Source organism: Micropterus dolomieu, linkage group LG07, assembly GCF_021292245.1.
Source record: "Micropterus dolomieu isolate WLL.071019.BEF.003 ecotype Adirondacks linkage group LG07, ASM2129224v1, whole genome shotgun sequence".
NCBI lineage: Eukaryota > Metazoa > Chordata > Actinopteri > Centrarchiformes > Centrarchidae > Micropterus > Micropterus dolomieu.
The window spans coordinates 5,663,470-5,677,763 of NC_060156.1; the positions used below are offsets into that span (position 1 = coordinate 5,663,470).

Here is a 14,294-nt window from a genome sequence, read left to right on the forward strand (position 1 = left end):
AATGAATGGTATGCTGTAGAATTCAGAACGTGACTGGTGTTTAAGGGAGTGTAGGGTATGGATTGTCAGAAGTGACGTCATTAAACTGCATTATATCTCTCCAGTATAACAATATATATTTAACACTAGTCAATAATGGTTTCAGATTAGATCTGCTGTCATTTAGGATGATATATCAGCCTCATGAGTGCAGGTATTGGCCGATGCCGATTATCTATACATGTCAGACATCAGTCGGATAAATCGGTCTATCACTAATATAAACCACTGAAAAACTGTCTACAATAATGTAAAATAGAGAGGAAAAGCAGCACATTAGCAAGACTTTATTTTGCATCAAAGTTAGACATTCAGATATTGCGACTCAAGCCTCAGATTATGTCCGTGGGACCTGTGCAGGGCCACACTTATTTATTCTGGAAATATACAGGGTGTTTGCAAATTACTAAATGTAAAAAGCTGCTGGATAAAGCGATGAAATTAGAGATAGCTGGCTGAAGATGAGTACAGTAAGAACAACAGAGTGAGAGAAAGGGCAAAGGACACAAAAAGAAGAGGAAAAAAAAAAAGATCAGAGGGGGAAAAAGTAGAGTGGTCCTCTTCTGTAATATTCAAAGCATCAATACTGAAGCCCAGAAAAGGCTTTTAAGGTACAGTCTCTTATCTATCTGCCTTTATCTTCCTTTCTTTTCTATCTTTTCTTTCCCACTCTTGAGACAAAAGAGGGGAACATGGATGCAACTCTTTGATGTAGCTAACAGCTTTCACCGTCAGGCTATCGACAGGGGATGCCCTGAGCCCCGCAAGCCCAAGCACACCACTGCATGCAGACATGCACTCTATTATTAGGCACACATACCTCAAGCTAAAGCACTTTAATACAGCAGCCTTGAATTCAATACTACCTCCATGAAGGTTATAATGTTCAGTTTTTAGAGAGGTGTGGAGTCAAATTCATCATCATTCTGGCATCTGTGATTTTTGATGCTATAGAAGTTTATTGTCTTATACTGCGAGCTACAATATAGCAAATATTTCATTCAACCAATTTATATCAGTGAGAGCAGAGTAATATAACTACCCATACACCTAAATACGTTTGTTATGTCTTTGTTGTGCTTGTGTGTGATGCAGGGTGAATACTGTATGTTGCTCTTTTCTTCCTCCACTACTAGCAGGCCATGCAAAAGGCCATTCACACTTGAGCCAACAACCCAGCTTTGTGCGGGCAAAGGGTTTGTACAAACCTCCTACAAAGCTGTTTAAAAAAAAAAACTGCTGAGATGAAAAGCATCTTTTTTTACTTATAAAGAGAAGAGATACAGCTGAATGAATGAACACTACACACACACAGACACAGAAGCACAAAGAAGCACACAAACACACACAGTCTGAATAGCTGAAGTGTAAATGCTCTTTTTCGTGCTGCTGGTAAGAGCAGGAGACTAGTGTCAAGTATGTGAAGAAGAGATGGAAGGGCTAAAAAGCAGCATGTGTAGAAAGAGGCAGACGTAATAGACCGCGCGGGGGGGGGGGCTTAGCCAGTAAAGAGCCAAAAGAGGGAAGAAGAGATACAAATTGAAGATAAAGGAAACATGCATGTTTGTTTTTCTTCTTAGGTAAGTGACAGAGACATGCATGTGCTCTCCTCTCCTCACAGCAGGTGTCCTAACCTAGATTCTGGCTTTTCTCTGACACATTTAATGCAGTATGTGATTCACCTTTACTGTGTGTCCATTGAAACTGTTCAAGACAGCTACTTGTTATTCTAGTGAATATTAAAACATACAATAGGCATTTGTTTCCTAATTTCAATAAGCCCACAAGGGTGAATTTAAGTTCACAAATTTAAAATAAGCAAAATGCTAATTTTAATCTCAGATTTGTAAGCTTTGGACAGCTGTCTGTCGTCAGGGAGGTGTGCTCTTGTATCCCGATGATTGCATCGTGTACTTTGTTGCCCTTTTTCACCACAGAGCCAGGTGAATTGTTACTCATAATACTTCTGCATCAAATCGACGGCGTAGCCTCTGCATAGCCCCCCTACCCCGTCACCTATGCCGTAGTTTGACGTGAACCTCTTCAAAAATATAACTATACGTCGAGGTGACGCAGACCGTAAGCACTGTGATTGGTTGGCTGGGTAGCCTCGCAATGCCTCCGAGCCAACAGGAAGTGTGCCATGCTTTGAAGTAACTTTTACTAGTGGCCAAAACAACACGGTGGATGAATATATTTGAAGTCACAACCCGAGCGAAATGACTTGTTTCACTATCAGAATGTGATCCATTCGGTCGATAACATTTGAAAAGGCTACACCAGCCGCACGTTTACAATTTTACCCCCATTCACGTTAACAGAGGGCTAAACCGGATGTAAGCCTGCCCTGCCGACAAAAAGTCAACGCAGTGGACGCTGTAGCGCTACTGCCGACTAACGTTTGGGGATGTAAATGCAGAACGACAGAGACATCGACGCACAAGTATAAATGCACGGCTAGCTACGCACGTAGACCCTACGCAGGAGATCAAAAATCAAGCTTTAGTGTTTAAGTTTGTGTGTGTATGTGTGTACCTTCGGAGGCCTTAGCACCACCAGTTGGATTGTCCCTCTTACGTTTCCCTCCTGTGACATGGAGCGGCGGAGCGTCTCCATGGCCACATGATTGGAGCGTCCCAGCAGCGACTCTCCGTTTACTGCTACCAGCTGGTCATTGACACGCAGACGCCCATCCTATAAAATTCACACAGACACACACCAGCTGGGTTAAAACATTGTGTGCATTTTCAGTGAACTAGATTACCGACCTGTGCATGTTTTGCAGGTCTGTGCATAAATGTCTATGGTTAGTTTAAAATCTGTAACTGTGTGCTCTTTGTAATTGATAGCAGGATGTTGATTACTGTTACAGTACAAATCAACGATGTCTCCTGATGTTTCATCATGCCATTCGTCTCTTTTTACACAATGCTATGGCACAAGTGACTGATCGTTCGTAATGGGAGTAATCACTGAACTACTGTACACACACACACACACACACTTGCATGTAGCCCTCACTGAGCATATCTCTTCAGTCAAACCAGTATAAATCCAGAATACCAAAAACTTTACTGACACACACTTCATTGCACACACGTTTTCTATGACTATGACTCCAGTCAACCACACACACACACACACACACACACACACACACACACACACACACACACACACACACAGACTACCCTCAGCTCCAGACTTCCCTGGTGTGTTATCTACAATGCCTCTACAGCAGTTTCCATCTATTTCAGTCTGCTTGCTAAACACCACACAGGTCTGTGTGTACGCATGAATATTTTAGAAGTCAGAGCACCAACTTCAAGCGAGGCTTACATTTCTTTCCAAATTCACCAATTAGTATTTTCTAGGACACGCTTTTGTCTTTTGCATCTTTTTTTTCTCATTTGGGCACATATGAGAATATTATGTCACCTTGTATGCAGCCCCTCCATGTATAATGGATTTGATGAAGATTCCCATGTCCTCTCCTGTCTCTCTGGACTTGTTTCCTTTGAGGCTGATGCCGAGCCCTGCCGAACCGGTGTCATTAAGGGGTACCTCGAACATGAGCTGCTCCTTCCCATTCTCGGAAACAAAGCCCGGCACACGGGACACCTCGTCCTTCTGGGAGAGGGAGAGACAGACAGAGAGAGAGAGAGAGGGAGGGAGAGAGAAAGGACAGAAAGAGCGCAAGAGAGAGAGTAATGGAGGTAGAAGGAAAGAAACATCGATGAGAATGAGAGAAAGGTGGGGACAGGGTGAGGGTGAGGAGACAGAGGTCAGCTCATTGGGCTTGAATAGTCTCCAAAAGCTAAACTAAAAGCTTTTCCATTTGAGAGAAACCATCACAAGGAGCTTTTCAGCTAAATTTCTCTGAGTGAAAAATTGCAGGCAGAGTCTGTTTTCAAAGAAGAAAAAAAGGGAAAATGAAAAAAGCCATTTGGACTTTCTGCTGTTATATACACATCTTTTTTCTTCACTCAGCTGAGCAATATCAATAAAATGACCTGTGCATTTTCAAGAGGTAATTGGAGAATACAGCAAACACAGAAAGCCAGAGAGACAAAAGTAGTGAGAGGAGAGGGGGTATGGAAAGAAAGATTGTAAAACAGACAGGGAAACAAGAATGCCTGTATAGATAAAAAATTACTATTATAAACCCAGACAGATGGTGAAAAACACCATATTATCAACGAGGAGGTATGGCAATAATGACTATGCCTGAGACAGAGTGGGAAAAACACTAGAAACAAAGAAAGCAAGCGGATCCCGCCAGATAAAAGTGTGTGTTTGAAGCCTGTGGGAGTGGTAGCACTACATATGGATTAAACTGAAATGTGACACGCAAATAGTATTTATCAAAAAAAACACTAGTCCATTCCAAATACTCAAGCTCAGATTATTTGTGAAAGTTTAGATGTCAACATTAAATATTTTTTACTTTTTAACAACATTTTAGTCTTACTTATAGATCAAAAAAAAGAAATTTTAGTTAAAATACATGATTTGCCAAAATCGAGACGTTTCATGGAAATGCAAACTTATTCATATGGTATCCATGCATTGTAATTTCAGTGAAGTTTAGGTGTGGTCAAGGCAAATGCATGATATGCAACAGAGTGTGGTCACGATTCAAAGGAAGGCGTTGGAAATAGGCACTGGACTAAATTGTAAGCTGCGTATTCGTCCATTGTGATCATTGTTAGGCTGGGCTGCACAGCATCTAGAGATGTTTCCTAATCAATATTCAATACAGGATAAAATATTTGAAGACTGTGTTTTTAGAAAGATAAAGGAAAAGAGTATGGTCATTGCATCTAGGAGGTAGAAGAATGTACGAATGTGTCCCTGGATATTCTTTTGGTATGCATTTTAGTGTTTGTCTTTGCAATAAAAAATTCTGTCTATGACTGTCTATTTATATGTACATGTACATTACAGTGTGCACGCGTGATTGCCAGAAATCCATGAATGACTGTAGGTACTTGTGACAGAGAGTCCATGTTTGTGTGCATGCTGCGGGTTTGTGCGTCTTTGTCTGTGTGGGTGTGCGCACGTGTGTGTTTGTGTGGGTCAGCAGTGTCAGGTTTAGACAGTGTTTGTCTGTGGGGATTGTAGGTTTAACAGCGTTAAGCCGACACAAAGTCCTCTACTCTGCAGAAAACGGTTTTCCCTGCTGGAAAAAACTCCCCCCATCAGACTGACTGTCCAGACCTGATAGGAAGCCTCACGACCTTGAAAAGAAGTTCAAAACACCCAGAAGAGAAATATTAGCTACTTTCTGCACAGAATAACATTATAAATTTATAAGTTTCTGAGATCCTGTCCAAAATAGTGTTCATGATTTGGCAACTTTTCTTTTTTTTTTTTCTGTCACTCTCTACATTCTTTATTTATCTGATTTAACTTCCCTTTCAATTTATGATTTCTTTTTCTTGCACTCAGCACAGGACAGAACCAACGCCAGAATGAATTTAGAGCAGAGGACGGCTGTTGTTATACTGCAGAAAAGTTTGAAGCAGCAGTTCTCAGCTTGGGGGTCAGGACCACCCACAGGGCTGTGAGATGTTTTATGGAATCTGACAACAAAATGCAAATGCATGCAAAGTTGTTTATCTGAGTGATGAACTCAATTTCCCTGTAAAACAATGAATAAGCAGGGCCTCCAGGCTTCCTCCGATAATTTACCAGACAAACAAACAGCCTGTGAGGAAAGTTTTTAAAAAATCATTGTGTGGTGTCATACTTGACTGTTCTGTGGGGTTTTACAACCAAGTGGGAAGAAAAAGAAAGTGCTTCTATTCAGTACAAGGTCTCTCTTTTTCATTAACTAAGACTGCCTTAAAGCACGCACGCACACACACACACACACACACACACACACACACACACAAGTGGACAAGGGCACAAACAAATTGTAAGAGCAAACTGCAATTTCATGGAACATTTCCATTATCTCAGCCTCACCGCTATGATAGGTGGTTATATCCGTGCTTCATACTAAAACAATAAACAGTGGTGCGTGCTCATCTGTGCATTTTCTGTTAGTGCTGCTAGTAAAAAGGTGTGGCCATCTTTGCTACATGAACTCTATCAAATCCATCCAGTTATGGAAAAAGCTGTTTGCATAGATGAACCTCCCCGTGCTGGTCGTTTAACATTTAAATGGGTTGCCACAATGATGGATCAACAGGCAGACACGCTATTAAAAAGACAGCTCTGTGTCTGTCGGTGTGTGTGTTGCTTTATTAAACTGAGCCAGAGAAACGTGTGTGGGAGAAAGATGGACAGACACATTATGTTAAAATGAGCTAGAGCAGTCAACTAAAACACACAAACACAGATAAAATAAAGTCCTTAACTCACCCCTAAAGGCCAGATGAACTGTAAGGCAGAAAGATAAAAAAATAAAAAAATAAATAAAATGAGGTAGGGGATGATGATCATAATTTTTCTTATCAGTTGTGAGAGTAATATTACAGGTATTCTTTATTACCCATCTATGAACTTTATTGCCACTCATGTACATTTGTGTGTTAGGACACCTGCTTTCAGCGACATGGGCTTTCAATGAGAGCTGCTCGCAGATGCCCTTCTACCCAGCCATGCAAAGAAACTGTGTGTGTGTGTGTTTGAGTGTAAAAAGCCCCATGCTGTGGAAATGACTACCCAAGGATCCATTTTACAAGGCCAAACAACAGTAGCCGCTGTGCTTAAATGTGGCGGTAAGTGTGATAACACACACACACACACACATACGCAGACACACAAATGGGGAGGTAAGTACTCCCAGGGACAAATCCTGGCGTTATGTGCTATGCTTCTGAAAATAAGTGTCCCATCACTGACCAGTCAGGATGGGCCCCTGATGACAATCCCGTACACCGTCTTCTCCCACTACCCCCTAATGGTCAGTGTAAAGGCTGTAGCAAGAGACCAGAATAGCCCAATCTTAGTGTGACTAAGGAGCCTTCACAACCCTACAGAGAAAAAAAGAGGGTGAGGAGACACAAAAAAAAGATAGAGGTGCCAACAATAGCGGTTGTTAAGGCTAACATAAATGTCCATAGAGAAAGCAACACATTCTAGGTGACCAGCATGTGTATCTAGGGGACGGAAAGAGTGTTTATTTGAGAAAAAAATTGGTTGACATAGAGTATTTCCTAGATTATAAATGCATGTCTGTGCTGTACAGCCAGATACAGATACAGTTGATGTCTACAGTCTTTTGTAGTTCAATAAGTACAACACTAATGCTGTCAGTGTACAATCTCCCCTGGAGCTACATATCAGAGGTCTCCGCATGCAGGGCAAGCCGGCCTGCAAGTCCTATGAAACCACAGCAGATGTTGGCGGCACAGGGTTCATTTTCCAAGGCCACTGGTGGTCATGGGCGGTCACGTTGTACTAAGAGGTCATGGTGCGCGCAGGGCAGCCTTCTGTTCATGTGCCGGAGCTCCCCACTTGAACATCGAACTGCTTCTTGGCAACATTTTTGTAAATCTGTTGTCTTCTACACATTGAACCATGAAAGGGAATCTTTAACAGAGAATGTCTGTCTGGACTCAGAAATGATTTGATGAAATATGATCAACTGCTGAGTGGGTGTGGTGACAATGGGCCGTGGGAGCAGAAGAAAAAGTCTGAAAGGGCATTTGGTCATGTGTGAGCAGAAGAAGCAAGCGGGTATAGTCTCAAAAAAGACATGCTTGTACAAGCCTCTACTTGGCATGAAACAATGTTTTCTGATGTGTGTGAAAGACAGAGGAAGTGTTACTGTTTAACAATCATGCTAAATGCTCCTGACTATACCCACAACCGCAGATCTAGAATCAAAATACATATTTTATTTCTATTCACACAGCCATGACAGCATTGCATATATTTGTTCAAATCATACATTTTGTTTTTGTCAGCCAGACAGCTGACACTTATACCTCTTCTATCTCTATAAGGAAAATATACTGCTCAAAAAAATTAGGGGAACACTTAAATGGTGTCCTGGGGGATCTCCTCTCTCCTCGTAAACCAGTGAGCTCCTGGACAGCCTGCGGGCCTACTTGCCGGTGTCAAAACCACCAATATATAATGTCCCAGAACAACAGCATGTCTTGGCGAACTATAAAGTAAGCTGTATGTGCGTGGGTCATTAATCGATACCTGACTGACTCATCTTGGCTGGCACTGCTGGATGGTGTTGTGTGGCTCGTCCATTATTTTTAATGCAATTTCTTCTCTGCAACACCGGCTCGTGTGGAAGAACGGACCGTGGGGAAGTTAGTTTCAATTTGGATATTAGTTTTACTTTCGATAGATGTCAAATTCCAACGTAAAGCTAACATCGCCGCGGTGCAAAGTGACTTTCCCTCACCAAAATATTATGGTAAATTGTGGAATTTGTGACAAAACAATATCAGTGATAAGAGTATAATTGTAAACGATAGCCGTTTTTCTTATTGTCAAACGATATATATCGTCATATCGCACAGCCCTACCGTCCCGGAAGTTTAAGTGCTCAGTGTGAATCTGCACTCATCTATGAAGACAACGGGCCGCCAGTGGGAGACCTGCCAGTTCTGCTGTTCTCTGGCAAATGCCAATCGAGCTGAACGGTCCTGGGCTGTGAGCACAGATCCCACTAGAAGATGTTGGGCCCTCATGCCACCGTCATGGAGACTGTTTCTAACAGTCTGGTCACCAGTAGCCAATGGAGGTAGTTTTGTAGGCTCCTCTTGTTCCTCCTCACACAAAGGTGCAGATACTACACCTGCTGCTGGGCCGATGACCTTCTACAGCCCTGTCCAGCTCTCCCCGTGTAATGCCCTGTCTCGTGGTGTTTCCTTTATGCTCTTGAGACTGTGCTGGGAGGCACAGCTAACTTTCTTGTGACAGCACATATGGATGTGCCATCCTGGAGGAGCTGGACTACCTGTGCAACCTGAATGGTTCACCTCATGCTACCAGTTGTGATAAGGACACTGGAGAAAAGTCACTCGGGAAGGATAAGGAGAGAGCAATAGTCTGTTGCCTTTCCTGTGCAGCTGTTGTCACTTTCATTTTCAACAAAACAGGTGACAGTGACTCATAATCGCTTATGTTTCCAAACTGTACAGATTGATATCCCTGAAGTTTAAGTGACTTGATGTTATATAGTGATGATAAAGTGTTAATTTATTTTTTGGAGCAGTGTATGTAAAACAGCAACTTGTTATATTTACACTTTGCTGTTTTTGTACTACACTGAACAAAATTATAAACGCAACACTTTTGTTTTTGCCCCCATCATCATGAGCTGAACTCAAAGATCTAAGACTTTCTCTATGTACACAGAGAGCCTTTTTATTTTCTTACCAAGGGTTAGTCATGTCTGTAAGGGAAGACAAGTTTATTCATTCAGCACCATTCAGACACAAGGCAATTCAAAGTGCTGTTAGCTAAATAGCTGTGGCATTGTGCTTTGTGACTGCACATTTTGGAGTGGCCTTTTATTGTGGCCAGCCTAAGGCACACCTGTGCAATACCCATGCTGTCTGATCTGCATCTTGATATGCCACACCTGTGAGGTGGATGGATTATCTCTGCAAAGGAGAAGTGCTCACTGACAAGACAGATTTTGTGAACAATATTTGAGAGAAACAGACCTTTTGTGTACATAAAGAAAGTCTTAGATCTTTGAGTTCAGCTCGTGATGAATGGGGGCAAAAACAAAAGTGATGCGTTTATAATTTTCAGTTCAGTATAATTAAACAAAATATATAAATTGTGCTTCAGTTTACCTCTGAGGTAGATTTTTTAAACTTTGACAGAGCCAGGCTAGCTGTTCCTATGATACCATTCATTTCCCCTAGGCTAATTGAGCCTATAGTAATAGTAGCTTCCTATTTAGCTAACAGCACTTTGAATTGCCTTGTGTCTGAATGGTGCTGGATGAATAAACTTGTCTTCCCTTACAGAGATGTCTAACCCTTGGTAAGAAAATAAAGTGTATTTCCTAAATTGTCAATCTTTTATCAATCTATGAAACTGATTTTAAGAGATTCCTTCGTATCCATGTTTTGTTGTTCTTAATACAACCGTTACTGTTACTCTCAACAAAGCAAAGATTTTGTTGGTAAGAGTAACGTCTTGATATCACAATACCAATGCTGATCCCCGGTGTCTTGAACCCACAACTGACATGTGTGAGCATGTGTGACACTCATGTGCTGAGAGCTTTAAGACACAGCAGTGACTTTAGATGATAGGCTGACAAAAGAGCTGATAAACCTTCAATAAACAGCGGAGAGATGTGAGATGAGACAGAGAGCCGGAGAAAGAAAGAGAAGAGAGAACAGAGACGTGATACCCTTCTCGGCTGCTTTCCACTGGGATGATGGCAGCTCCTGCAGAGACACCAAGCTGCCAAGGAGTGTGTGTGTGTGTGTGTGTGTGTGTGTGTGTGTGTGTGTGTGTGTGTGTGTGTGTGTGTGTATACACAGGTCTCTGAGGGTGTAACAGATGGGGATCTACTGTAGTGATTCTGTGAGGTCACATTGGTGACGATATCAGTGAGATGTAACACGCATACACACAGAGACGCAAAGAAGTACACACACACACACACACACACACACACAGCAGTGATGGATGAGGGATAATCAGAATGAAGAAACTGTTCAATAAAGTTGTTTTGTTTTGAATGTGCGCTGTCACCAGCTGCCAACTGTTTACTGATTTAATATGTCAGTGTGTGTGTGTGTGTGTGTGTGTGTGTGTGTGTGTGTGTATGTGTGTGAGGAGCATCTGGCACTAAGGAGAATGTTTCCTGTTGTGTAAAAAAGAAAAAGAAAATGGGAAAAGGACAGACAGATGACTGTCTTACTGCTCATCACATACTGGATGCCAAATGCAGAGCTACACAAATAGCTTGATGGAATCACACTTAAACTGTTCATTCAATCCTCTGAATTAAGTAGCCAGAGTTTGTTTGTGAATGGTTTATATTCTCATCCTCATCCATTATGTAAGATTGTGCTATATTACTTTTTATTTATGCTTTAAAGTGAGGTATATAGTGATGAATGTAATGACAGAAACCCCACTCTCTAAATAAAAACATGTTTTGCTTTTTGCTTCTTTACTTGGATGTTTGAGCTCCATCGTATAAGGTTGAATGTTCAGTGCGACACTTGGCTGTTTTCACCTTCATCTGTTTCTCTGTGCGCACCTCAAATTTAAGAAGTGTATGCATGATTTTGTGACATCACAAATGGGTTTGGAAGTAATCGTGGTCCACTAAGCAACTAAACTTGAGGTGGAAATTTGAGGCCTCCATGCAGTGCACGTACACTGCAATGGACTTTTCAGTGAAGTGGGAGACATCTTGAGTCTGAATATTTGCATATTCATAGATTCTGGATTTTTCAATGAGGGAGAAGCAGTGAGTGTGCTTCAAAGAATTCGAAAGTAGTTAATTGAACTTTTGGTGGAAAAAACTAAAAACAGTCTTTCCATATGTCATAAAACATGATTTTTTTTTTTTTACTTCTCTAAAGTTATTTGTTCAGACAAAAACAATAGCTGTTTACATTTGACACTTATTTACATAAAGCTTGTAAAGTGGAATCTTCACATTTGTTGAATCCACAAAATATGATCTGCCTTTAATAAACTTTAATAAACTTTTAGTGTTTCTTCACATATATTCACAAGAACACAGTTCCAAAGGATAGCCAAGTATCTAGTCGTTTGTTTTCTTTCTGGGACCCCGACTGAAAACTTTTTAGAGCCCCTTAGCAGATTGCCATATAAAGGGGAGCAAACAAGAGAGTTGTCAGTAGCATGCAAGAAGAATTAGACCCCATGGAAGAACAGGAAAATGGGAGGAGGAGGGAGAAAGGGAAGTGTGAAATGTCTGGAAGCAGAAAAGAGCATCTTTGTTTCAAACATTAGTTTCAACGCACTAGCCAAATCTGCAGGCGTATGCTTGTTAACGTGTGAAGAAAATGACTGAAGAAGTGGCTTTTCATGTGGTATGTGTGAGTGATTGTGTGTACGTGTGCACAAAATGCCTTTACAGACCAAAACAGCAGGTGGATGTATATTTGTTTTATGGTGGAATTTGTATGAACATGACTATATGTCACAGAAAAAAGTTACTTTGAGAGTGTGTGTGTGTAGAGGTGGTGTAATGTCTTTGTTCTACAGCGAGCACAGACATTAGCAACACCAGATGGTGGGCTAAATTGAGACAACGGAAGAGGGGGAGGAGAAGACAGACAAGATCCTTCCATCATTTCATCATCATCCTTCTTCTGCTTCCTCTCTGTTAACAAGCTGGCATAAACCTTCCCATCAAATCATTTTAACAAATTTTTAATTCAATCTCTCAGAAACTGTAGCCACACTGTAGCTGTTTAAAGTCTGCAGGAAGATGGTATAAAAATGATGTAATTGTGCATAATGTCAAAGTTATTTAAAAATGATGCCCACTCAGAGCCATTGCCGTCTGCATCCTTACAATATCAACAGAAACAGCGGTGCAACGTTGTTGCTTGGTACTTCAGAAAGGTTTTTAATTTTTAACAAATGATGGGAGATTTGCAACAACTATAAAAAAAAAGCAAAGTGAACAAAGGTGAAAAACTGAACTGCTCTATTCTGGAGGGGACCATGCTGCTGCCACAAGCAACGGGCTCAAAGTATATGGAGTCTTGTTCACAATCTAGAATAAGAGTCAGTTGTAAAAAAAAAAAACAACCCCCCCTAAAAAAACAAAACAAACTGCTGTGTTTCCATCAACGTTTTTTTATACGTATTTTGAAGTATTGCATTGGAAAAGAATGATGGAAATGGCAAAATAAAAAATCATTTAAAAAATCCTTCATTTCGCATAAAGGTTTTTACGCTATCATGAAGTGGTTTTTGCCTTTGTCGAAAAACTGTTAATGCGCTAAATGGGAGATGGAAACACCTTTGCCGAATAAGTTCTGGCCTAGCATCTGCGCCTGCTTATTTTTCTGGTTTGAAACCCTTACGTCTCGTTTATTACCGCCATGTGTAACGTCAGCTATTGACGTATCTACACTTGCCGTAGCCTGGTTAATTTGCTCCAAACCAGCTGATGGAAATGCACATGTTTCGCTATTACTTTTTTTCTTTTTGCAACATTTCAAAAGTCTGCTTAAATTTGCATGACAATTAGATGGAAACATGGCAAGAGGCCTGCTACAAAACTGGTGTGAATACTGTTTGGTGTGAAACACACATGGAAACATGGAAACAATTCCAGTTAGTGAGGAGTAATAATACTGCTCGGCTTATGCCTGATTTTGAGGTGTGAAAATACAGAGTATGAAATTTGTTGTATCTATGCACTTCGCAGACCTGAATAACTATATTAGAGAGCATCTCCACCCAAAAATGTGACAGTTTATTTGCTTTACGATACTTCACCACAGTGACAGAAATGTTAAAGATTAAATTAAAAAGAGAAAGCTTTAAACATAGAGGCTTAATTTGAAGGTACATGACAACAATGTCAGGGCCTTCCAACATGATCCATATGACCGTTACGACTGTGTACTACGCTGCCACCATTATAGTTATGGTCCGATCACCTACTTGGTTAAGGCTTGCAAAAGACTGTGTCGTGGTTAAAAGAAACCATTATTTCCTGTTGTTTGAAGTCTGACACTTTTTATGCCTGACTTCCCATGCCGACCTCCTCCCTGCGAGCTTTTAGCCAGTTAGCACTACATCTGCCTTTGCTTCTGAAAGAGGACAGTCAATATCTAGGCATATGACCGCCAGAGGTTGCCTGTTAAGAAAACAGTGATGCAAATCATGTATGCACATGTGTGTACAGTGAAAAACTGAAATATCACATGGTCATAAGTATTCAGACCCTTTGCTCAGTATTTAGAAGCACCCTTTTGATCTAATACAGCCATGAGTCGTTTTGGGAAAGATGCAACAAGTTTTTCACATCTGGATTTGGGTATCCTCTGCCATTCCTCCTTGCAGATCCTCTCCAGTTCTGTCAGGTTGGATGGTAAACGTTGGTGGACAGCCATTTTCAGGTCTCTCCAGAGATGCTCAATTGGGTTTAAGTCAGGGCTCTGGCTGGGCCATTCAAGAACAGCCACGGAGTTGTTGTGAAGCCACTCCTTCGTTATTTTAGCGGCGTGCTTAGGGTCATTGTCTTGTTGGAAGGTAAACCTTCGGCCCAGTCTGAGGTCCAGAGCACTCTGGAAAAGGTTTTCGTCCAG

General features: G+C 41.2%; 1 protein-coding gene across 3 annotated transcripts in view; it reads right to left on the reverse strand.

Annotated features, from left to right (window-relative positions):
- Positions 1–14,294, reverse strand: part of pard3bb (par-3 family cell polarity regulator beta b) — a 232,692-nt gene that overhangs the window by 122,953 nt on the left and 95,445 nt on the right. For all 3 annotated transcript variants that reach the window (XM_046054894.1, XM_046054895.1, XM_046054896.1), the window contains exons 12-13: positions 3,478–3,669; positions 2,575–2,733 (exon numbers count right to left, since the gene is read on the reverse strand). In XM_046054894.1, coding sequence (XP_045910850.1) covers positions 2,575–2,733; positions 3,478–3,669 — 351 coding nt within the window. The remainder of the gene's footprint in view (positions 1–2,574; positions 2,734–3,477; positions 3,670–14,294) is intronic.